At 36.8% G+C, this 27,617-nt stretch overlaps 1 protein-coding gene across 3 annotated transcripts in view; it reads right to left on the bottom strand.

Annotated features, from left to right (window-relative positions):
• The window catches only part of grid2 (glutamate receptor, ionotropic, delta 2), a 427,641-nt gene that overhangs the window by 145,722 nt on the left and 254,302 nt on the right, over window positions 1–27,617 (bottom strand). For all 3 annotated transcript variants that reach the window (XM_084389289.1, XM_084389290.1, XM_084389291.1), the window contains exon 4: window positions 18,454–18,659. In XM_084389289.1, the coding sequence (XP_084245415.1) occupies window positions 18,454–18,659 (206 nt within the window). The remainder of the gene's footprint in view (window positions 1–18,453; window positions 18,660–27,617) is intronic.

Consider the following 27,617-nt stretch of genomic DNA (forward strand, 5'->3'; position numbering starts at 1 on the left):
AAATGCGTGCAAATGATAAACTTCCGTGACCATGCAGCACTGGTCCGATCGGGACAGTGAAAGTTCCTTCAACTGTCCGAAACATCTTTCAAGCTGAAAGCCGCACCTGCATCCGCCATGTTCAGCACAGAATGAATGACAATGCGCTAGGTAAATTAGAGGATGACATCTAGTGGAGAAGACTAGTAATAAAAATTAACATCAATCAGATTTAATGTTCAATGTTTGCAAAAAATACATAGGGAAAAAAATATTGATTCATGTTTTTTGAGATATCGAATCGACCACATAAAAAAAAAAAAAATAAAAAAAAAAAACGTTTAATTGAAAAATAAAAAAAAATTTGCCCAGCCCTAATTGATATACATTGATATACTATTGACAAGAGATAATGGACCTTAATTCGTATGTCTTCAGAAGACTTGGAATGTAGCACTTCTATGAGACTTCCACCCCCCCCCCCCCCCTTTTCTTGAAAGTTTGACAGACACTTTCCCAGAAAACCCATTCGCTTTTATTATATGATAAAATAAAGACAAAATGTAAATTTTTGAGTAAACTATCCATTTAACAACCACAGAGGAGAATAATCAGTCATTGCATTTCAAAGATCAAAAATTGGAACTTGCAAAATGAATCTGGTCTGACTTGCTGTGGAGCTGCAACGACACCCCTGAATGACAGTGGGTTAAAGTCTTTAATAGTAAAGCCCGCGAGATCAAATCTCGTGATCACTCGGTGACTCCCACTCTTTGGCAGTGCTGTCACCTGTAAATCAACCCTGAGATTTACGGGGAGACCATACGAATTCACATCCAGATTGTTGTCCCTGAGTTCCCCATTCAGAGAGCTCAGTACAAGAGGTCTCCGCCTGCACTAATGTGAAAACCCAATGAAGAATAAGCAGTTACCGTTAACCACAATCACACATCTCTTTAATTTCCTTCGTATTATTCCTTTTCCTTGCTTTCTAATGAGCCCGAGTTGTTGCGGCCTGCCTTTAACAACTCTCACATTAGAAAAAAAAACTTAAAAAAAACCCTAAATTTCTTCAAGGAGAAACATTCAAGCTCTATCCACTTTCAAATACAATCAGTTGTTTAAATTATATAGTGAAAGCAATGTCCTTCAACCAGGTGCTTTCACAGAATGAAGATTATTGTTATTATCTCATATTTTCCACCTGCCTGAGCCCTGGAAGTGGAAGGTGAGATGGTGCATATTCATTAAAGAAAGCCGGAGAGAGAAAGATGACCAGAATTAGACGTGAACTTTGACATCTACAAACCGCACAAAGATGCCTCCGCACCACTTCTTTTTATCGCATAAGTGACCCAGCTCATCCAAATTTGAACCTAACTTGAAACTTTGCCAAGAAGTTTTAGTTTCTACATTGAGGCATACTTTGCATATTTCAAATTCCATATTTCATCTTGTGAATGTGTTTGCAGGTGAAATGGATCAAGTGAACAGACAGTTTGTACAAAAATTACCTCTAATATAACAGAGGTGTCAAAAGTATTCACATTCATTACTCGGGTATAAGTATAGATACTAGGGTTTAAAAAGACTTCTGTAGAAGTTGAAGTATCAACTGTATAAAAGGATAAAAGTACCTGTTTCAAAACTACTTAAAGTATAAAAGTAAAAGTAATGTAAGGAAAAAAAATGCAATTAATGCTCTCTTAATAATCTCTCTCTCTCTCTCCCTCTCTCAATCAATATTTGACGCGATTTGCCCCGATTTCTCCCTCGCTTACCGCATCTAGGTTTCCTTCGGAGGAGTTTTGGCGCTTCGCACAACCAAATGTGACTACAGCCTCTCACAAGTTAGAAAGACACCACAACGCCAATCAGTTTAGCGATGTGTATTCAGGAGGCGGGACTCAGATCTAAACCGTTTGTGTAATTGGCCAATTTTTTTTTTAACGACGACAAGCCGGAATGAAAACAAGCCGAAATTAAATAGGAGTAACGAGGCTATTTTTAAAATGTAAGGAGTAGAAAGTACAGATAATTGCGTGAAAATGTAAGGAGTAGAAGTAAAAAGTCGTCTGAAAAATAATTACTCCAGTAAAGTATAGATACCCCAAATTTCTACTTAAGTAAGGTAACGAAGTATTTGTACTTCGTTACTTGACACCTCTGTAATATAATGCTAGATGAAATCTAGATAAATTATGCTTAAAACAGTTTACAGTTTGCCAATGTCTTAAGAAAAATACATTTATTTCAAGGTTACACTTCAGCTTTACCATCACTGGAATAAATTACATTTTAAAACGTATTATAATAGAAAACAGTTATTTTAAATTATAATAATATTTCACAATATTACTGTTTTAGTGTATTTTTGCAAAGCTGTATAAGAGACTTCTTTCAAAAACATTAAAAAAATCTTACCAAACTTAAGGCTTTTGAAGGGTAGTGTTTACAGTATTTTCCTACACAATTTTGCTTCTCAAACTACCTGAAGTTGTTTTAAGAATATTTCGTTTTTTGTTTTTTAACTGAGCAACAAGACAAATACTATTTTTTACATTACAAGTGACCCTTTTAAACTTTAGAATGTATTTGAAAAAGATACAAGTTCTTCCTCATTGTAGTGACCTTACAACTTTTAAACAAAACTTTGCTTCCTGTGCAATTATTATTTATCATAGTTCTACTGATTATGAGATTACTATACACAGTAAAAAAGAAGAAGAAGAAAAAGAGCAGCCATTTTTTTGCTCTTGGCAAAGTTGACAACACAAGATCTCATAGAAAAACAGTCTGTGCTGCTAACCACGAATGCCATATGTGACAGAAAAAAATAGGGGGAAAAAGCTCTGGTAGTTTACTGATTAATTCCTCAACATGGCACATTATTCTTCAGAGTGAATTCCAGCATGTTATGTACTTAGCTCACACTTGCTCGAGCATGAGCGCTTTAAATACATCAAAACTGTTATGTGTCACAATTGCCATTTTGGTTTAATGTCAGCCAGCCTCGCTGTGAGCTGCGGCTTTAGTCATGTATAATTCATCCACTGTGTGGAGTCTGTCAGGAGGGTGGCCCATCTCACATCTGTAGTGTGACTTTCCATAGCACACAAAACACTTATCATGCCATCATCTCTGAGGGTGCAGCACAGTGTCTCCTGTAACGGAGGTTTGGATGATGAATGCACAAAGCAACACACAAGACATACAGAAACACTCCAACTTGTTCGCGCTACATAATGATGTCACTTGTGTTTCTGATAACAAAGGGCCAGTCTAAATTGGATGTGGGTATACTGTGAAATCATAATTACATAATCATAGGGAAAAAATGAAACTAATAAAAAACAAAATATGAAACAATCTCATTGGACATCATCAGGATCACATTAAAGTCCTATTATAGTCAACACAAAATTAAAATGGTCCCCATTTACTTTCTTAATGCACACGAATGCCTTAATTTGAATTATTCATTGGTGCATGTTATTCTAAAGATATATATATATATATATATATATATATATACATATATATATATTTTTTTTTTATCTTCCATCAAAATGTAACTTGCTCTTATTCTTCTTCTTAATAATGTTAACCAATAGTCAAACAGCTGTTTAGGAATTGTTTTAGCAAACTTACAGTTGATCTGGCTCCATTCCAGCCAATTTGTTTTCCTCTTGTTGAATAACCTATTTTGCTTTGCAATAAATCACATTGCAGGAGTAAAAGGTGGTTTGAAATCCAATTAAAATCTGACTTTTGTTAATGCCTCTTGCACTGAGTGATTAAAATCTGATTTGTTTTTGTTTTTTTCTGCCATTTGTTGTGAGACAAAAAAAAAAAATCAATGGTAAAACATCCATTGCTAAAGTCTCACACATGGTGAACTTACACACGTTTGTGCTATTACTATGACAACCATTGTGCACATGTAGTTTGAGGAGAAAAAAAAAAATCTGGCCACATTTGTTGCAGAAAAATAACTTGCATTGCCATTGCCATAAAAAAATGCAATAAGAAAATGAAATAAAAAAAGAAAAGAAAAGAATATATACTGTATATTACGGAAGAGGATTAGGGCCAAGCAATAATAAAAAATAAATAAAACCATCTCGAGATTAAAGTCACTATAATGCGAGATTAAACTCGTTAAATTTTGAGAAAAAAAAGTCGAAATACAATCTTGAGAATAAACTCATTACATTTCGAGAATAAAGTCATTGTGTTTCGAGAAAAAACTCGTTAAATTTCGAGAAAAAAACTCGAAATACAATCTTGAGAATAAACTCATTACATTTCGAGAATAAAGTCATTGTGTTTCGAGAAAAAAACTCGTTAAATTTCGAGAAAAAAACTCGAAATACAATCTTGAGAATAAACTCATTAAATTTCGAGAATAAAGTCGTTGTGTTTCGAGAAAAAAACTCGTTAAATTTCGAGAAGAAAAATGTCGAAATAATCGTGAGAATAAACTCATTACATTTCGAGAATAAAGTTGTTGTGTTTCGAGAAAAAAAGTCAAAATGAAATGTAGAGAATAACGCATTCGATCAGTGTTCATAGCCTACTGATAGAGGACATGGCAGAGTTGGATCACTTAGTCAAGCTATATTTTAGACTTTCTTTCAGTAACAAAGAATATAACATTCTTAGGTCTAGGTCGGCTAGGTCTTTTTAGAAGAAAAAATCAGTCCAATTTGCGCGATGTACTCGCTTTTGTCCAACATGAAATTCATCGAAGTTTCGTGGTTTCCCAGGATACCATAAGACGCATTATTAAACTTGTTGATCCTCAGGGTGTGGAATTTCGACGAAGGAGACGCTTGAGAAGACGCCAGTACACTTACGCTGGCCCAAATGCACTCTGGCATATGTACAGCTATGATAAATTAAAACCGTAAGGCATTGCCATTAATGGCTGTATAGATGGTTACAGTCGTTACATTCTGTGGATGGAGGCGTACACAAGCAACAACGATTGATAATGCGTCTTATGGTATCCTGGGAAACCAGAAACCTCGATGATATCAGTAGGCAATGAACACTGATCGAATGCGTTATTCTCTACATTTCATTTTGACTTCATTCTCGAAATTTAATGAGTTTATTCTCACGATTATTTCGATTTTTTTCTCGAAATTTAACAAGTTTATTCTCGAAACACAACTACTTTATTCTCGAAATTAATGAGTTTATTCTCAAGATTGTATTTCGACTTTTTTTCTTGAAATGTAACGAGTTTAATCTCGCATTATAATGACTTTAATCTCGAGATGGTTTTATTTTTTTATTATTGCTTGGCCCTAATCCTCTTCCGTAGTATATACAACAATTATTGAAATAAAAAAGTACTGCTAATGCAACAGAATTTACACTGCACCTTTCATTGATATTTTCATATCAGGATATTTTTTTCATATACTGTACATGGAGCACAGCATGTTCCTATAAGGAAACAGGTCAGAAGCCTCTTGTTTCTGAGGACAATGGCTTTATCCTTCTCACATCCCCCTTTAGCTTAATTACCCTGAACTGGTTGTATAATTTGGTCCTGATCTCACCGTAAATATGCTGCTGATTTACTGTGGCTATAAACTGGTACTCTGGCCTCAAGGGCGAGCTAGAGTAAACACGACAAGCTTCAGGGTGTCATGACAAAGAGCAACTATCAGAGGTATTGATCACCTGTGTTTTAATAGATTATACTGTATAATCAAGCTTCTGCACTCTTGACAGATCAGCTGAAACAGCAAGCCTGTCTTTGCTGAGTCTTGCTTAGTTGAAGTGACAGGATTTCCCATGTTTCTTTACCCAACCAGTTATCTTTGCAGCTCCTTACATAAAATAATTATAATGTAGTCAAATAATTACCCGCAGGCTCATGTGTTGACAGCAGAGGCAAGAAGCTGCAGCGGGCAACATGGAAGTAATTTCTCTCCATTACAATGTTTGATCCACACTGAGCAAAGTGTTGAACAAGTGCAAAGGCAGAAGATAAATTAGTTTTTTTTTTAGTTTTTTCTTACACCTACATGGAATTTACAAAAAGGTTAGAGCTGGTTTCTTTTTTATTACATTATTTTTAAATCTGGGTATGTCCTCAAACTAGTAGCTTTTTAGTGTCATGTCATAATTAAAAAAAAAAATATATATAAAATATATATATATATAAATATACACACACACACACACACACACACACACACACACACACACACACACACACACACACACACACACACACACACACACACACACACACACACACACACACACACACACACACACACACACTTAACACTAAGGTCTCATTTGTTAACATTAGTTAATGCATTAACTAACATGAACTACTGTAACAATGAGCAATATACCATATTCTTACAGCATTTATTACATTTGGTAATGTTAATAAAAAGGCTCATGTTCATGTTAGTTCACAGTGCATTATAATGTTAACAGATCCAACTTTTGATCTTAAAAATGTATTAATTAAATGTTGAGATTAGGGCTGGTCCGAATACCATTTTTTGAGCTTCGAAGCTTCGGTAGTAATGAACATCGAATATTCGAAGCTTCAGAGAGACGGGGCTAAACATATTCTTCTCTCTAATAAAGGCAGGAATCTCTGTGTGTCTGTCTGTCCGTTTGCATTTTGATTATTTCGAGAACCGTTCACCCAATCGACTTCACAAGGGAGTGCAGTGTCGCATTTGGTGCAATATAGATAGACAGGCGAGATGCAACACGTTCAGAATTAATAAACTTTTAATAAACTACAGAACAGCGCGAGCGGGAAGCGGCGTGCCTCACGCGGACAGGGCTTATATGCTCCGAGAATGGACACCGCACTAGTGATATTAAACACATCTTCCCCATGAACAACACAAAGTAAATACACTCGCACGTAACACACACACACACACACACACACAGGTCTGTTAACTTAAGCAATACTTTTAATAAGGTAATCTAATATTTTTCTGACTAATAAACTACTGACACAGTAAAGAGGTAGATTTAAATAAAAAAAACGAAATTTAAATAAAGAAAAATGAAATTTAAATAAAGAAAACAAAATTTAAATAAAGAAAAACTAAATTTAAATAAGGAAAAAAAAACTAAATTGAAATAAAGAAAAACGAAATTAAGTTAATTAAAAACGAGATTAATTTAGATTGATAATAACGGGTAAAAAGGCTAATACATTTTGTTTCTATTATTCTATTTTGCACAATGTCAAAGCAGCACAGCTTAACCCAAAATACAAGCTCAGGCATTCTATCCATACAAACTCCGCTGTTCTTCGCTCTAGCCAGAGAATACTCCCGTTGCAGGAACACTTTAGAAGGCCAAGAAGAAGCAAATATATTTATTAAGTATAACAAGGTTGGGTTCCTTCAATTGTCCATCCTATTAAAAATGGCTAGGCTATATAAGATAATTGTAAAAAAGAGTATTGTATTTCGTCAGATTTTACAGTGTTAAACATATTCAAGCGCAAATGAGAACCATTTCAAGGGGGATGCCAGGTGTGCAAAAAAACAACAACAACAACGAATATTCGAATGTCAAATTTTCAAATCGAATAAAAACCCACCGAACGAATATTCGAATATTCGGGTCCAGCCCTAGTTGAGATTAACATTAACTAAGATTAATAAATGCTGAAGAAGTATTGTTAATTGTTAGTTCATTGAAACTACTGTAGTTAACTAATGTTAACAAAGGAAACATTGTTAAGTGTTACCCAAAATCCTATTTTTTTGATAATAATATTATATGCAATATTAATGTTGCAAGACCCACCTACTTTTTAAGACCAATGATATTGGACCCACTTACTTTTACCGTCTCTAATTCACTGGTTACATCACTTGCCCACTGTGGCACAGCCCCGACCGAGGTTTTAATTTTTTTATAGTAGCGTAATAAAAATCATTTAGTTCAGTTAGAGAACAGACACTACAATTAAAAACTGAGCGTGTCTGCTCAATGCAGCATGAGCCAAGAGAGTCGCAGCATAGATCAGCAGCAGGAGGCAGATTTCATTTATCACGTTAGGATGGCCGAAGATTTGGTTCAAAGCGAAATGTAAAATCGCCTATTTGGCAATATTTTGGATTTAAACCCAATGCAAATAGGTAACCTGCAAAGAATTAGTTGAGTTTTTCTAGTTGTTGTGTGTCCCCGAATTCGCGATAATTCTAAAGCGAAAGTAAAATGCGCACCGCCACACAGACGTTCATAACGGTGCATGTCCACTGCCGGCTCAACATGTGATGTCTGTCATTGTGTCTGACATCGTCTATCGGCCCAACACTAATTACAACACAGCAATATGGGATTAAAGTTGCAATATTATGAGACTAAAAGTAACGTAAAAAGTAAAATGTATAAAAAAAAGCATAATATATAAAAGAAACTTACAAATGGGAAAGTCTTGTAAAATGTTTTTAATGTGAAGTGATTTAGAATAATGTCCCATATTATGTTACTTTACTTGCAACTTTATACATATAATATGGCTCATAATGATTATTCTCATAACTTTGGCTTTATACTCAAAATATTACAACTTTAATGTTACGACTTTATTCTTGAAACGTTATGACTTATAAAAGGTCTATTATGGGAATATTCCCATTATGGCTTTCATTAAAAATGTATACATTTATTTTAACATGACACTAAGATGCTATCGCAAACAAAAATGTTGATGACAAGTAACCTTTTCTGTTCCTCTACACAAGATCTGTGCAGCAGGACCCTAATAGAGATGCTAAGGTTGTAATTTCACCCCTTTCACACAGGGGAAAGTTTAGTGAAATATCTAAACATTGTCTCAAACTCCTTCTATCAGCAACCTTGTCAGTATTGTGCTGATAACACAGTACTTTATGTTTTATGAGCCTGAATGCCGGATGTTAGTTCTCAAAGAATGAGCCTTTATGAGGAAAAAAACAACAATCTGCAACTTGTTTTGTCAATCTGCGATGTGTGGAAATGTTCATAACCCCATCCACTCAAGGCTCAGTTTCTCATTAGTGGCTCAAAAGTGGTTGACTCTCAGCTATCCCATATCCCAAGATGCCAACACATGTTCAACTCCATAAAATTCTCAGATGCTGGTTCTGTTTCATTATTCCCTGTGTAACATCCAAGCACACTTGCACCGCTCAAAAAACAACACTTTGAATAATCAAGAGCTCGCTTTATAAGTGCAATAGTTCAGTCCGGTCCCCACGGGCTCATACCAGAGAACTTGATGCCAGTGTGTCGTCTCTCTCCTCCCGACAAAACCACATCAATCTAACATCCAGCAATCTGCCACAAGATGGAGGTCCCCAGATATCATCTAACACTCCAACAAAGTGCTGTTTGCACCTGACCGATGGTGGCAGAAGCACAGTATGATGGGTGGTGACAATGCAATCGTGACCTGGTGTGTGACCCCTGCACGAGTCTTTGTGCAATGGGTAATGGGACCACGAGCTGGAAGAGGATTATGGGAGTAATCCAGCCACTGTAAGCTTATCAGCACATGCCATGTTTGTGTCACTATTCATCAAATTCCTCTTTGGGAGACTTGCAGCATTAATAGCAAAGAAATAAATGAAAATACATGGCATTGAAATAAGACGGTCCCAAGGCAACAGGCAAAAACTACAAGTGAATCCAAATGCAAATTACAAACGAGGCAGGAAATTTTTCGGTTTGAAGGAGTGCAAGCTTTCAGTCTGTGAACTGAAAAGTTGCTGATGGCGGTAATAATCATTACAATTCCATTAATCCATAACATCCTTGTGAATCAATAACAATCAATGACATTCTGGATGCTGTTGCCCATGCAAAAATAAATATGTACGCAAATAAAAGTAAATACATCTTCCGTCATTCTGTCGAAAAATGGTCTGCAGTGGTTCCATCTAAGTCAAAGGAAAATTTATGAATTTACAATGCGCTTCTCCTCTCGCCACCGCAGACGTCTTAGTAGCGAGCTTCCCATTGAAGTAAAGTGCATGAATTAAAGAGAAATACTAGCGCGAGTAATTTCATTCTTCATCCTTCATTCCACTTTAATCGAAAAAGCCAGCACTAGCTGTGTTATCTATTTTCCAAAGACTGCTTTATGGCAGCCTGTTTGCCCATTCAACAGGACTCCCAGGGTGATATATTGTTTCTACAGACCCATGTAAAACGGCTGAGGTCTTTGCAACTGAAATTAAACACAATGTAGAGATAATTTGATTGAGATGAGAAAATGGCCAGTGTGGCGTAATTGGCCATGTAATGTTTGGGAGCGGCTCGGAGGATGTGGCGAGTGACAGCAGCGCAAGAGCTGTAAATAATCCATCATAGGGGCTGAAATGCTTGCCAGCTGACAGCCATGGCCATCCACCCCAGTAAAAAAGCTGACACGTCAATCAGTGCCTCCACCCCATCTCCAAGAATCATCTCCGCTTGTAACATCCCGATCAGCCACTGCCGTGGCCCAGTGATCACGCGAAGATGAGGGCGCTGGCCCTTGCACTATAAATACAAGCCTTTGCTCACACAGCACTGAATGGTTTGCTGATGTTTCAGCATTGTGCAAAGGGAGTCATTTTTCTGCAACAACAACAAAGTATTGAATTAAATAAACATGGACTATGAGAGACATTTATCTCATGATGATGATTTTAGTTTTCGTTGATTGCTCTTTCAAGGCTTAGGAGATTTTCTGGAGTTCTAAATTATGTTTCAATTAGGCTAAAGTGTGTTATCTTTCTCCTCTTTTAGCTTAACAAGCAGATACTACTGTTTGTGGGGAAATTGTTGGGCCGCGACGTGTGAACACTATACAATCAAACATTGCTCTTTATGAATATCTAGAAAATAAAATCAACTTTGTTTTGGATGTTTTTCCCACAATTCCTTAAGAAATGCTGGGTTTCTGGTTAAATGATTGAAGTAAGGTCTGGTTAACACAAGCTCAAGATATTTTCACGTTTTATTCAACAATATAAAATACATCAGTAAAACCCAACCTGTATGTGTGTGTGTGTGTGTGTGTGTTTAAGTGATTTGAAAAAGGCGATTTCTAACAAGTGGCAAAATGGTACTACAGAGGTTGTCAAGGACATTAAAATGGAAAAATCCTATTGGATTTTCGTTGAGGGAACCAAGGTGGCCTACAAAAATGATTCCTTACGCATAAAAAAAAAAAAAGTTATCAACAAAAGTTAATTTATTAAATATGATTTTTCCATATATATATATATATATATATATATATATATATATATATATATATATATATATATATATATATATATATATATATATATTGCTGTCTAGGTTAAGCAACTGAGATATTAAAGAGATTTTCCTTTCCTATGGGGATTCTCATAATTACAGTTGAAATGGAAATTATTCAACCCCCATTGCAAATAAATCAGGTTTATTGGCAAAATGTACAGACTTTCAGCAGTTTACAGTGAACAAATCAAACAAAAGTAATTGAAATAGCTCAATACAACAAATGTTTCAAGTGGTTTCCCCAAATTCAACTAAAATTGCAACTATTAATGACTTCTGCAGTCTCAAAATTATTCAACCCCCTAAATAGAATCCCTCACAACAGCACACATTTGCAAAACAGGTGTTCAAGGCCTTCATTAGTTGCATCAGGTGTGCTTGAGCTAGAACACATGAAATATCTAGGCTAGGTTTGTTGAGTACATGATAGAAATATGGCCAAGTCAAAAAAATGGCCCAAAAAGTTAAGAGAAGATATCATCACACTTTACAAACAAGGAACAGGATACAAAAAGATAGTGAAGGCACTAAATGTTCCTAGAGACATTGTTGGAAGCATAGTCAAGTTCAAAGTTAAAGGAACAGTGGTTATACTATCTGGGCGGGGCAGAAAAAGGAAGCTATCAATGGCTGCAACCAGATTTCTGAGATGGCAGGTTCAGAAAAATCCTCAAGTGACTGCAAAAGACCTGCAGCAAAACTTGGTGGCAACAGGCAACAGGTTTCAGCTTGCACAGTAAGGCGCATACTAAATGCATGCCAGAACTCCAAGACTTGCACCACTACTGATCCAAAAGCACAAGAAAAGTGCTCAAAATCATAGAAATAAGTCACAGAAGTTTTAGGTTAGATTATGTTCTGTGGAGCGATGAAACAAAACTGGAACTTTTCGGCGCTATGGATCAGCTGTATGTCTGGAGGAAGAAGAATGAAACATGCTTAAAAGAACACTCTTCCTACAGTTAAGCATGGTGGTGGCTCTGTGATGCTCTGGGGCTGCTTTGCATCCTCTGGCACTGAAAACCTGCAGTGTGTGGAAGGCAAGACGGATTAATTGAAGTATCAGGAAATTCTAGGAGAAAACTTCATGCCGTCAGTGAGGAAGCTGAAGCTTGGGCGTCATTGGACCTTTCAGCAGGACAGTGATCCCAAGCATACCTCAAATTCCACCAATACTTGGTTGCAGAAGAAGTCCTGGAAGATTCTACAGTGGCCATCACAGTCACCTGCCTTGAACCCCATAAAAAAATCTCTGGTGGGATTTGAAGAAGGCAGTTGCAGCACGCAAACCCAAGAATATTACTGAACTGGATGCCATTGCTCATGAAGAATAGCCTAAGATTCCTCAAAAATGCTGCCAGAAGCTGATGTCTGGTTACATCTCGTTTGCAGCAGGTCATATTAGCAAATGGGTTCTCTACTAAATGCTAAAGATGCTATATACGTGTTGTGCACAAGTTTTATTAGCTAAATCACAAACACAACTAATCTAAACGCACATACACACAATCACACATACATGGATACAATGGTAAGTGACAGAATGAAACCGGAGGCAGGAAATGAAACTATGGAAAATATTAATTTAACTATGAAAAGAACCATCAGCTTTCTTCTTTCAAAGCACCTCATTAAGAGGCGTCTACCGCAGTGTGTGACGTCTTTGAAGATGATCTCATTGGTTCCATGAGTCTATGGCTTCATGCACAGGACAGCAACCCGAAGATACCGAGAAGGCCAAGAGTTGATGATTGCCCATTCAGTGATGGTAAAGTTGAAATTTTCTTCCGAGTAGGAATGAAGAAAGTACAGTCTGACTCTGTTGGGAGAGTGAAGACATAGCAGGGTGTGGTCATGGCCTGCCGGCGCCCATGGGCCCCGGTGGGGTCCCCCACGCACATAAACCCGAAGAAGCAGCAGTAGAAGCAAGAAGAAGAAGAGAGGGAGGTCACTGTGAATTTGGCTCTATAAAGCCTGAGAAAAGTCACACCTCTCTGGGTTGGGCTTGACCAATGAGAAATGTGGGATTTCCAAGCGGGAAAATTCCTCTGTTGGAGATTGTATGGCTCTTTGTTTCAAGTGTGCTCATTTGCATGTGCAGCTGGATTGGTTGCTGATGAAGAAACTATTAAAGATTCTTGTAATACTAATATGTTGCGCAGCTATCGACATCATATACACGATCATTTGATCTTCAAAGTACAAATTTATAGAGACCAAACATGGTATAGGTGAGGTTACATTGACCGTTGGTTCTATCATAAAATACATAGTATCAAAAAAATTATAGTATCAAAATACACTACACAAGATCGTAATAATCATTCACACAATGTCCTGGGGTGCATGTTCATTTATAGATCAGTTCGTCTATAAATGAATGCAGGAAAGTCTGTTTTAAGGGCTGTGGGTTTTTCCTATGGCCTCTGCTTTTCCATGTGACCACATTTTTTTTTTTATCTTATCAGTTGGTAGTCATGGTAACTGATGCCCTTCTTGCCCTAGTTGGTCTTTTGGGGGATGGATCCATAGACCCCAGAGTGGGTTTTAAAGATTATTTGTTAAATATAACAAATAATTGTGTTAGATTTGTCTCACCATGAAGGGGCTGAATAATTTTGAGACTGCAGAAGTCATTAAATGTTGCATTTTCAGTTGAATATGGGGAAACCACTTGAAACATTTGTTGTGTTGAGCTATTTCAATTACTTTTGTTTGATTTGTTCATTGCAAACAGCTGAAAGTCTGTAAATTTTGCCAATAAACCTGATTTGCAATGGGGGTTGAATAATTTCCATTACAACTTTATATTGTCACATTAATTTATGGATTTAGAAAACCATGCGGTCTCACACATTGAATCTTTGTTAATTTCTATGGCAAAAGGGCAGCGCTGCTCATTACAATTCATCACAAAGGCTCTTTGTACCTGGTAAGACTCCCCTTGTCTGTAACCTGGGCACAGGCACCAATGATGTCAGGTCGGCTATAAAACATACAATGAATCTGAGCAGTCATCATCTCCTGTACTCCATTTTAAATAATGTATTTGAAAAAGCCTCTCCGTTTCCTGCTGCTGTGGAAAGGATTTGTCTGAGCAGCAGAAAAGTTTCTCATATGTCAATCAGCATAAGAGCTAAGCGCAGTGTCTACATCCAAATTGTCACCTTGAATGAACATCTCAAATATAAACTAATTTAAATGAAAAAAAAAAAAGCTTGGTGACTATCAGGAGGCATTTTAATGACATAACTTTATCATAAGCGACTGTTGAAGAGGAAGCAATCACTGCCTCTTGTCTGTTTAACCTTCAAAGATATTAACCTCACCCTTTTAGTCATGTGTTATCTTGCCATGCTTCTTTAATATCTTTCTTTTTTTTGGTGAATTTTGTGACAAAATTTGGTGACATTTTTCTGGTGCGGCTCACACAGATGCTCCAATTTCTCAATTGTCTGTGTTTACCTCTTATCCAATCAAAGCTCTTAAGGTCACAGCGAGTGCCAACTGAGATCACCTGCTGTGTTTGTCTGCTTCTGTGAGCGTGACCTTGGGTGGTGGTTAGAGAGACTTGTCTAAACACGCCTGCCTGTGTGTGTGTTTGCGTGTGCCTGTGCATGTGTTTGTGTGTGTGAGGACAGGGCCATCAGTCACCACTGTGACCTTGAGCCAAAGTGACCACAGACGTTAACGAGTTACGGGGGCCTGTGAATCATGCATAGTCCATGGGCTGATGGGAAACAGCAGCTGCCTCATACTGACGGCTTTGAATGTAAATAAATGAATAAATATTTTACTGTGGTAGCGAGAGGAATGATTCTAGAACTAATGTGCTGATTTTTGTCAGAGCTACACAGCACAACAGGATTGTAATATTAATTTTGAAGAGCAAACTGAAAATGATCTGGCAAAGCTGGTTATGCTGAAATCTTGGATGCATCAGACTAAGTGTCTGTATGCAAGACCATTTTCTGGAGGCTTATTATGACATATGTTTGCAAATGAAGTAGCATCTCTTTGCTATGGGATTGACAGTAAGATTTTGCCAAACAACATTATCAAACTTGACTTAAAGACGGTTTTACCGTGAAATATATAAAATAATAAAATGAATTATATGGATTAAAATAATATAATGTATATAATATACTGTATGTAATATATAATATTATAATATATATATATATATATATATATATATATATATATATAGACAAGGCTACGCAAACCCATCATGTTTCATCAAAGCAATATACCTTAATTGTCTACTGAAGTGGACGGTTTCCCTCCATGCTCTGACAGCTTGACAGCACAAGTGTGATGGACATCTGTCTCTGACTGTTCACCATACACACATCACAAAGACAGGCGGCTGGTCGAGCCTTGTCCTCACCTCTCGCCTCACTGACATCCTCCATCATGTCTTCTGTCTGTCTACTGTGAGGCTGATCTCTTCCTGTTAAATGCCTGGCCTGGGACCCTTCACCCAAGTAAGACCATTTGCAATCTGACTTATTCACTTCGCTCCCAGACTTCCTCTGACAGGTAGTACACACGCTATTGGATACATCTGAGCTTTCTTTTTGTCAGTGTTGGACAGGATCCAGAAATTATTTAATATGTTTGCTAGCAAGTTAAGAGTGGCATTGCCAAATTGTTGAATATATGCAACAACGTTGCTGTTATAATGCTTTCATAGAGTGTTTGGGCAGGACCCAAAATTACATGTTTAAAATCTCTTGTCCAATAAACATCAATCTTGGCACATGTATCTGCGATATAGGCTATTTAATGGGGCTCTATGGACTGTGCATGAATCCAGTGCAAAGATTTACACACATTCAAGTTTTTCTCTGCTTGTAAAAGACTTCTACAATAAGAATTTGAGAGCATAAATTATTTTAATAAATGTGACTCATCAAACTACAGTATTGCACGCTGAAGATTTACACAATAAAGACAAAGCTGAATTGTTTGTTGAGAAACGTCTGTTTCAAATGAACTGTGTGTGGCGGAGCACTGTCTTGCTGTTCCGCAACTAATGCAATTCTTTATTTTGTCATTATTAAATACCAGCTCTAGTAAAATATGTTCACAATTGACCATAAAACACCTGAGAAGCAGCTGCATGCTGAAACATGACTTCTAATCGGAGCAATTTGTCTCTTAACTATACACAGAATGTCTCTTGTACAATGAACTGGCATTTAAATCAGCTTTATAGAGCAGACAAAAGGCTTAGATAAGCCAGATACGCTTCCTTTATGTGACAGTTTCTGAACAAACCAGAACACTGCAGCCTCAGTTTCAAGACCTGGTAATAAACGCTCACAACAGATGTTTAATAGTCTTCCCTGCTGTGGTGCTTGAAGACCTGAACACACTCGCTGAATGCAATCAAAGCCCATATATAGCTATATATACACACACAAAAATGTAATATTGACAATGGTAAACTACATTTAACAGTAACGTAATAAAACTGACTATTTAAAAAAGATATATATATATATATATATTATAATTAATACAGTTATACTATTTTTATTTATTTATTTATTTATGCATACACAAACATACCACGATTCAGTGTTTTACATGGTTAAAATATATCAGTTTCTACAAAAAATATTAAGCAGCACAACCGTTTTTACACTTGATAATATTAAGAAAGTTTCATTTCATGATCATGTGATGCTGACGACTGGAGTAGTGGCCGTTGAAAAATCAGCTCTCAATCACAGGAATAAATTAGTTTAACTATATTAAAATAGAAAACAGTTACTATAAATTAAAATATTATTTCACAATGTTATAGTTTTTACTGTATTTTTGATCAAATAAGTATAGCCTTGGTAAGAGAGACTTCTTTAAAACATTTTTAAAAACTTATTGTTCCCAAACTTTTGAATGGTAGTTGAATATAAGTATGGTAGAACCCTCTCTGAAAACCAAAAAATTAATACAATTAAATAATATGAAAATTATAATAATATAAATATTATTTATATATTCTATACAAAATATGTATTTGTTTTTTTTAGATGTTTGGCTATTATTAGTAGTTCGTTTTTTTAATGTACAATAGGACTTTAAATCTTCAGCAAGTAATGAAGGACTCAGACATTAATTTAAAATGCACCATTAATTTAAGCAAGCTGAGAGGTAAAAAAACACACAAAAAAAACAGCTTACTCTCCGAACATCAATTTAGGTTTATAGATTCAGAACATAAGTGTAATGTTCGAGTGACCGACCTCCTTTCAAAATACATGCATGAGCAGCACATGCAGTAAGGTGTTTTCCAATGTGTTCCTGCTAGCTTCTTTATACCAAAAAGGTAGCCAAGCGCACTCTGTGAGAATAATGTTTTCCCAGTCAAATCTAATAACAAAAACAATAAACTGTTTTAAATTTTCCTGCAATGATTCCCTGGCTGAAGTGCGTATCTTTAAGAATCTAAGCTCCCCTGATCAACTTATCATCCCCAGACCCAAGAATCATTACAGCTGCCTGCAGTCTCAACCACTACTGATGGTTCCTGTCCTATTCCACGTTCAACCAAAATTGGATTTTGATTGCTTTTCACAGGATATTTTTTAATTAAAGGCGAATGAGAATAGCATGTGAGATTAAGCAATACTTCATGGTTTAATTCCCAGAGAGAGTTATCAGAGAGAGAGCAAAGCCATTTAATGGCTTCCTTACAAATATTCCCAATTTAAACAAGTGACATTTTTCAATAAGAATGAATTACTATGACCAATAGAAAGAAAGGGACTTAGGCCAAAATGGAAAACACTAAAGCTTTGCACTATAGTTTAAAAAAAAGAAGAAAAAAAAAAGAAGAAAAAAAAAATTACTGTATTTAATCTGCCACAAAAGCACTGGAAATATTAAATTTACTATGACATCATATCCTGCCTGGAGCTGTGAGCCTCACAGATCAACATAATGTGAACTAGTTAAATGCCGGATGGACTGAAAGATTAAAGGCCTTGCATTAAATGCTGGCTGGCTGGATTTGAGGGCCACTACTTGTATCTGTGCAGTGCAAAGAAATCTATTAGTCTAAAGGGAACAATTTGTATGAAACGCAAGTGTGAACATTTTCAGTGCTGGTGTGCGATATGTATTCATACTTGCTTGTGTGTGTGAATGTACCTCAGTAATGAAGGCCTTGGCAGTGGCTGGACTCATGAACAGCACAGCGCGCCTCAGTGTGTCCCTGTAGCGATGCAGCTCTTCCACCCTCATGGTGCGGAACATTCCAGTGATCATCATGTTAATATTAGATTCCACCTTCTGTAGAGACACATCCATCCCCTGCTGAGACGTCTGGTCCAGGAAGTTCTCTATGCCCCGGATATCTGAACAACAACAGACAATATCATTCAAACTACATTCATTTTCTATAAGGCACATTCTGTTTCAGAGCAGTTTCATTAAAGGTGCATTTTTTTTTTTTTTTGAGTTTATACTAGAAAATGTTTTAGTTAGAGATGAAATTGTAGAAATGCAATACTCATATATTATTTAATCTGCAGGTTACGAAATAAAGCAAGCAGTAATTCTTCTGTCATGTGATCTCAAGATGGCTGCCCCCATGACTGGAGATAACTTTCTATACAACAAAGAATCCTGAAATAAAAAGTATTACAGTTTCTACAAAAATATTAAGCAGAAAAACACTTCCTGAAAATTCAGCTTTTCCATCACATAAATAAATTACATTTTAAAATATAAAGTAATTTAAAATAATATTTCCCAATATAACTGTTTTAGAGTATTTTTCCAACCTTGATTTTGTTTATCAAATGAATGCAGCCTTAGTGAGCGTAACATAAATCTCTCAAAGACATTTAAATCTCTTACAGACCCCCAACTTTTGAGTAGTAGTGTATTTTTTTTAAGTATGTTTGTATATTTATAAAACATTTTAAAATAAAGGAATCACTAACTGAATTACTGAACGCAAATGTGAGACCAATAAAACATGTCCCCATTTATGTAACACATATCATCGCTGTCCGATGAAAACCGCGTATGTCCATTTTGCCGATTTTGAGATTTTTCGACGGATAGAATGTCCAGGTTCATTTCCGTGTACGGTATGCTTCACATATCTAAATGACCAATGAAAAGTTGTGAAATCATGTCATCTGATTTTCACGTATATCCATTTGGTGTCAAAACTGTCAATCACGCCGCGTATCTCCCACCCTGTGGAGGCATCTCGCCGGTCTCGTGAAGTTTCATCTTAAGCGTCTCTGGAAGCTCAGCATTGGATAGCCGAATAACACTGTGAGGTAAAGTATCAGCAAACGTTTGTTTTTGACAACTGTTCTCAAGTTTATTATATATTCGCAATATATTCACAACTGTTACTGTGTTATTGGGAGTGGAGAGAAGTGACAAAATTACGGTAGGACTGTGCAAACAAAGTATCTGTCTAGCATTGCCATGTCAGTGTATCGATTCATTGTCCCTTCATAGTTTGCAAGAGACATGTAATAAACTGAGCGTATTTAATAAACTGAGACGTAGCCTATTCATCTGTCAATATGAAACGCGACTTGGCCATTCTAATTAATGATCGGAAGAACACGTATCGACCACCGTTACTGTAAAATATGCACGTACTGTATGTCCATTTAAACTCGATTTTGGTCAAATGTGGATTATATCATTACACTGGCAAGAACATGGTTACATTTAAAGATGCCGTACCAAGTATGACAACGCTACGTTCAACTGCTTTTGAAATTACGGTGTTTTTTTCACTTCCTGAAAAGTAACCGTTTTGGACATAATGTAAATCAATAAAAAGTGATTATTTATTTGGCACAAAAATGTATGCATAACACGACCTCTGAAGCGAACAAATTTTGTTAGGAAATAGTAATGTAGGATATTAACTATTTCTCCTTCAGCTCAACTGAATGTGAGCAGAAATGCTGAAAGGACACAATAAACTGCAGAGCGCTCAATCGCAGCACTCATTCAAACAGAGAGCGGTGCTTACCAGAGGTCATGACACTAAACAATGATCAAGCTAAATTACCTTTATTTAAATTATATGTTTGACACTTGTTAAACATTCATTTAAAATAAAAGTTGTTAAAAGATGGATAATGTTCCATAATTATTGTTGTTATGAAAACAGATGTTTAATAATTTGAAGGCCTATTAAATGTTAAAATTGATGACTTTCAAATATAATGTGAAATGACTATACCCATTTTATTCTCAGAAATCACAAATTCTTTCTATGTATTAAAAAAGATCAGAATTGATACAGTATCAGTGATAGTACTTGGTATCAGACTGAAAACAAACTCCCAAACGTGATGTCCGTGTAGCACAGGAATGCATTAGCATGTGTGCTAACAGAACTCAGGAGTGGGTGGCAGCAGAAACCTGTGTAGAACATTTATCACTGCGGTGTGGCGAGGCAGAAGTGCTGTCTCAGGGCTGTGCTAAATAAAAGATGTATTTCACAGAGGACGAGTTGCTGCACACTCATCCCTCTGCACAGCCGGCCTTTCCCTACATCAAACCATTTCCAGCGGAGCGGGGAGGCGTTGAGAACGTAGGATCAAAGTGTCCCTGAAAGATGGGACTGGGGCGAGGGAACCGGGAGAAATTAAGGTGGGGGGATTTGAAGGTGATACTCTCTGTGTGACAGAGATGTAAGCAAAAAAGAATTTCAGGAAAAGCATCACATGAAAGAGTCTTTACTGTAGGTGGCCCTTCAGTCACAAGGCGCTAAAGGAAGACTTAATATCATGCTTGTGTTTTATATGCGTAACTGCATCTGCATGCCAGCAGCCATATCACCCTGTAGCCTAAGATTGATTGCCCACTGAAGCTAAGAAGGGTTGAGCCTGGTCAGTACCTGGATGGGAGACCTTTTGGGAAAACAAGGTTGCTGCTGGAAGAGAAGTAAGCGAGGCCAGCAGGGGGTGTTGTGTGGGTCCTAACGCCCCAGTATAGTGAAGGGGACACTGTAATGTAACAAGCACCATCCTTCAGATGAGACATTAAGCAAAGGTCCTGACTCTTTGTGGTCATTAAGGGTGTGTTCACACCCTTTGGTTCGATTAAAACTAGCCCTGGTGCGACTGCTCTGTTAGTGCGGTTCATTTGAATAAGTGTGAAAGCTGCCATCCAAACCCTGGTGCGCACCAAACAAGCGGGCTGAAACCACTGAAAAGATGGGTCTCGGTCCGCTTCCAAACAAACTCGGGTGCGGTTTGAATTAAATATGAACGCAACACGGACCAAAGACATGTAAACAAACCAAAACCGGGACATGATGTCACAAGATGCTGCCCTAAAAAGGACAGAATGCTCAAGCATACTGTTTAGTCGCAATTTTGCCCATCACAGTTTGGTACAGGAATCAGAACCGTGTCTCCTTGCAGCAGATCTTCATTTGTGTGTGTGACGGAGGGATTCCTGCTGCTGTTTTGACTTCTTTACACATATTATAAGTTCTCAAGTAGGCTACGCACATACAACGAGCACATTTATGCCAGCACACAGCATTGTTTTGGATGTTCGGTAAGTTCTGTTGCGAACTAAACGTCATAAAAGCCGACCAATCAGGTTGTGAATATGTCCCTATGCCTTTAAGTTCGGTATCTTTAGGTTCAGTGTTAAAAATGCCAATGTGAATGCTAATTGTTTTTAACACACTAAAAATCCCATGGTACTTCTCGTAAAATAGTAGTGGTGAGCGCACTGGCGCCATTGTACTGTGGCTGCCATCGCATCATCCAAGTGGATGCTGCACACTGGTGGAGGTTGAGGAGAGATCCCCTGATATGATTGTAAAGCACCTTGTGTTTACAGTAGTACATAGTAAAAATATATATAAATGCCTCCTTCATTCATTCATTCATTCATACACTTGTTTGTTCACAGTTTGAACATTCTTGTTTCCATTTGTTTCATTTCTAGATCTGAGGTGCATTATCCTACAGTATGTTGCTTTTACAGCTACAAAGCTGGGAGCACTAAATGACATTCAATGTCACATTACACGCTTTTAGCATTAAATAAAGCACATAAACAGTACCTGAGATTATCATTGCCACACTTTGTGTTTGTTGTTCCAGCCGCGACGTCGCGGTTGGTTAGGACAAAAACTGTGATTAACATGGAAAAGATACCTTTCATCGCGTGTCGCGTCGCATGCAGTTAGGACACGGTGTAACACACACACTGGCGAGTAAAATCTAAGAATTTATTAACCAATGGCTAATGATAGACATTATTTGTGTCTATCTATTTGTCCAGAGTGAAATTTACTCGCATAATGCGAGTGATTTACTCACATTGTCGAGGGTTGAAGGGGGTCAAACACATTTTTGGATCATGGTCTCAGGACAATAACCAGGACCAGCTAATAACCAGTCAATAATGAACCAGCTAACTAGCTAAAAAACAACTAAAATATTAGCTATCAGCTTAACTTAAACTGCATTTTGCAAAAGGTTAGTGACTCCTATTTAACTAAGTATGTCTGTAAAAAAATAAATAAAAATATTTGTTGATTTAATTGTCAGGCTACAGACCTATGCAATTATTTTCTCAATTGCAATATAGATTTATTTACCTAGCCATACAGTGTTGGGGAAACTACAAACCAGTCATAATTTGAAGAAATTAAACTACAGTCAAGCTAATGCTTTGATAAAAGTAGTTAGCTACATTACAAGCTGGGAACAGTTGTTTAACACTTAAGTTATTAGGGGGCAAAAATGTGCTATGTAAAAAATGTATAATTTGAATCAGGGTGACAGAATAAAACTTGAACAGTTAAGTTTATACTAAATATATACTATATATATCACACCTAATTTACATAACCGGAAACATAACACATTGTAAAGACTGTTTTATTATTTCCTCAGCTTGCACATTAAAAACAGTGAGGTACAGTGCTACTCATTGAATGAAGTACCTTGTTACTAGAGAAGCTACACTATTAAGAAAATAACTGAACTGCTGTCATGCTGCTGAAAAATGTAGTCAAGTTAAAGTAGTAGTGTCACTACTTGAAGTTAACTATCCCCCTGTAAAGTTCTCTTTTGAAGTGCCATTTAAAAGAAATCCATTGTTTTTAACGTTCAAACCCCCAAAAAACCTGAATCAGAGTCATTTGGCTCTTGGCTTAATTAGCAGGGTCAATGCCGCCTGCACCTCCACTGAAACACTGTCACTCGATGCAGCTAAAAAGGGAAGATGAGAACAACATCCACAGCATTCCAGAGGAGGGTCAAAAGCACCAGTGCCTCCATCTGTGCACTGGATCCAATTTAAAGCAAATCTACGGCTGCAGTTCTGCTGGAAATGTCTTATTGGGTTCCCCAGCTAGTGCGGAGGGCAGGGCTCCAGCAGACAGCAGCTTGTGTTTATAGTGGAGGACACATAAGGGGGCACGATATGGTCCCTGTGCTGGAGTGGCATCTTAGAAGCTGTTTTACAAAGACGTAGCACGGCTACGTTATTGCAGGATGGGGTTGTGAAAGGCAATGGTCTGTTAATGCACACTGCTTGCTATTTCTCAGTTACGGCTCTATGAAGTCGGGACATTACAGAGTCCTCATTCAAAGATGAGTAGCCTGCTTGGCTTTATTAGTTCTGTCTTAACATGAGAGGTTATATTGAAGGAGATTAATACAAACAGAGCACAGCAGTAACAAGCAACTGAGGCCCATTTATCTGTCAAAAAATACACATGTAATTATAATCAGCATTAACTCCATTATCATTACATACTCTGCCCTCACTTCCCCTGTCAGAGAATCCCAGCTGTAATTCTGAGCATCACCAGCATAAGTTATACTGAGTCTGTCATAAACCTTGTTTGCACATTACATAACTAAACTTTTATCCATTTGGCAGATGCTTTTATCCAACTTTCCTGGGAACTGAACCCATGCTAACTAGTCAAACCTTGACCCGATGATTTCAAATTGGAAAGTTGTTCTGGGTTTAATTCTGCTCTCTTAAGACTGGTTAGTCAGAAATCATGACATTAACTAGATAGAAAAGTTCAGCTTGAGAAAGCCTCAGAAAGCCTGACCGGAAAGTTTGAAGTAGATTTAAGTAAGAAGGTTTTAAGTTTTAAGTTTAAGCAGTTTCAAAAGCTAGATAGCCAGACAGACAGACAGTCAGTCAGTCAGTCAGTATCTAACATAAATTAGCACATTGCTAACATGCCCAAACTTTTAAACAGTACTGTCATTTTGTAATAGGAATATTTCGTAAGTATTAGTCTGTTCTTCCTTGCAAAATAAAATGTTAAAAAAATATATTAGCGTGTTACATAATGCTTTAAATTTAACTGAAAAACTTTTTTTTCTTTTAACAGTACAAAGAATATTTTCCAGATATTTTTTCTATTTTGGCTTTGATATAATATAAATACAAAAGCCAATTCAATAATTTTGCACATTGCATGTTGTCTTTATAATATAACCCTTAATGTTTATCGCACACAGCATAAATGGTTCTAATACATAGACAAATATACAGGTGCTTTGATATTTTAGGAATGGGGTTGCAAGGTGATTTGGTGGTCCTTGGCATCAGAAAGTAAAAAAAAAAAAAACACTTTTAGATTCAATTCTTATTATACAGTATGTACAAATAGGGCACATCATTTAAAGTGCTAATTTAATTCATACTTTGTTGTGTGGTTTCCTTTTGAGATGGATGGATGCCCATTATTAAATAAATAAAACACCCACATGCCTTAAGCCGGGGACACACTTAACGACTGTAAGGCCGATTATGAATAAAATGTGATACTTACGACTGATCATGCCCAAACACGCCGAGTCAGAGACAGCTGCGTTCAGTCGGTGTTTAAAATCTGCTCCAGTCATTGGAAACAGTCTGTAAGTGGGTTCTTAGAATGTCTTAGAATGTTTCAGCAAGTCATTAAATGTGTCCCTGGCATTATTGGATCAAAGCATTATACTGTATGCATCTTTAATGCAACGTTTTAGTTTCTCTTTTTTTTTAAATCCCGAACTACTAAAGTCTTCAGTTTACTTCTACCTCCGTCTATCTAAAAGAGAAATCAATGGTGCTTGGCTTGATTAGAACACATCCACCCCTGCCTGAGACTTAAGTCACTCAAAAGCTTGACATGAGTCAATACATCCCAGTTTCCGGTTCAGTCTACTGATTACTGATTAGAGCGAACTGCCACTATTTTTGGCTGATGGGAGTTCTTTAAATCAAATTCCAGAGCTAGATAAATTCTCTGTGTGACGCAGTCATATGTGGCCTGGTAGGAACTGTGAGCAGAATCCAAAGGACCGGATCTGAGGCCCGCAGCTGAGCGCTGATTGAGTGAGCTCTCACGCTGTGAATCTCCCACTAGCTGCATCCTCTCTACTGTGTTTAATGTTTCCACTAGACTTTACGACACTAGTGAGAGACAATAGGGGCCAAAAACAAATCTTCATGTCACAGTTCATCTTGCTAAGAGAGAAACAGACAGACAGAGACAGAGAGATAGAGGATGTCCCTGATGAAAAGACCAGCTTAGACCAATAAGAATTTCTATGCTGGTCCAAGATGGATGTATATTTTGAAAACTATATTCAGGAACGTGTGACGACCTGTAACAATGTACAATAAGGAAAAGAGAAAATTTCCAATTAAATATATCCTCACTCCTGACCCACCCTACAATACAGAGGGCGACTGGTTATCACAAGAGGATAATAGGGTCATTGGCCTAGATCGTTATTAATTATCTCCTCAAAAGAGGGACTCAATTTCCTTTATCTTTTTCATCCACTTGTCTGTTAACCATGAAATCATCTCATTTGGACTTGCTGCACATTAAATTAACCTTATCCTGGTTTGGCAAAGTGCTGGACAGGTTATTCTAATATTATAAGTGCTACGCCATGGCTATTCAAACTGAATTTATGGAAGGTGGTAATCGCATTAGAGGTCACTGACTTCACCTTAAGCAGTGAGACAACACATTATGTTGAACACATGTCTCTATAACCTGTACAATCTACATTCAGAAGAAGAATTAGAACTTGGCTTTTAGAAATTTGTGCATGTCAAAAAACTGTACACGTCATATTATATATGAATCATTTAATCACATACTCACTACTTTGTATCTTAGCAATTAACAATGGCTTCTCTTTTCTCTCCATACATTTACTTGTCTTCAGTTGTGCACTTGCAGATAAGCCAACTAGGGGACCTACATTACTCTGCAGATGAAGGGCAGTTCAATTGAGAGAAGTACGCATTTTGAAATATCTACTAGGATGTGATGTGTAATTACACAGAATTTTGGATAGCAGAAAATGCTATCTCAGTTTGATTCCATTTATATATAGGCTATATATTTTTTTATATGTTTATCATTTATACATTATATAGTTTTACTATACATCTATACATTTTAAGTTTGGGGTGAGTATTTATTGTTTGTTTGGTTGGTTTTGAAAGAAAATTATGTTCATTTATGTGCATTTATGTGATCAAAACCACAGTAAAAACAGTAACGTTAATAACTGTTATCTATTATTACACTTTATTATTTATTCCTGTGATGGCAAAGCTGAATTTTTAGCAGCCAATACTCCAGGCTTCAGTATCAAAATAAATGTTAAAGCTGATTTGATATTCAAGATTCCTTTCTTATTATCACTGAAAATAACTGTTCTGTTTAATTTTGTGTGGAAACCACAATAGTGTATTTTTTCAGGATTCTATTAGAAAGAACAGCATTCATTTGAAATAGAAACATATTTCTTTGTTTCTATGAAACTTATATATACAGTATCTCACGAAAGTGAGTACACCCCTCAAATTTCAGCAAACATTTTAGTATATCTTCTCAAGGGACAATACTATAGAAATGAAACTTGGATATATTTTAGAGTAGTCAATGTGCTGCTTGTATAGCAGTATTTATTACATGGCTTGGTTGAATTCTAATGTAGAATGCGGTCTGTTATTTCTTGATAACAGACCGCTGCTAAGTATAACACACCTTTGCCATGAAAAACAGAGCGTTGCTATGGATGCAGGATTCTAACCGTAGAGACGGAACAGACTATTTTCTTTAGCGGAAGCAATACAATCGTTTTTAAATCAATAAACTCCTTTTTAAATCAATATTTTGTGTCAAATTATGTGTCAAATTATCCGCTTCGCGTCTGGGTCCTGATCAGCCTGTCTGGGTTGTATTCGCTATAACAACTGCCTTGCTCTACATTATCCCTTACATATTTACTGTCCTCTGAAAATAACTCAACATACAGCCATTA

The sequence above is a fragment of the Rutilus rutilus genome, assembly GCF_951802725.1.
Source record: "Rutilus rutilus genome assembly, chromosome: 19".
NCBI classification, from domain to species: Eukaryota; Metazoa; Chordata; class Actinopteri; order Cypriniformes; family Leuciscidae; genus Rutilus; species Rutilus rutilus.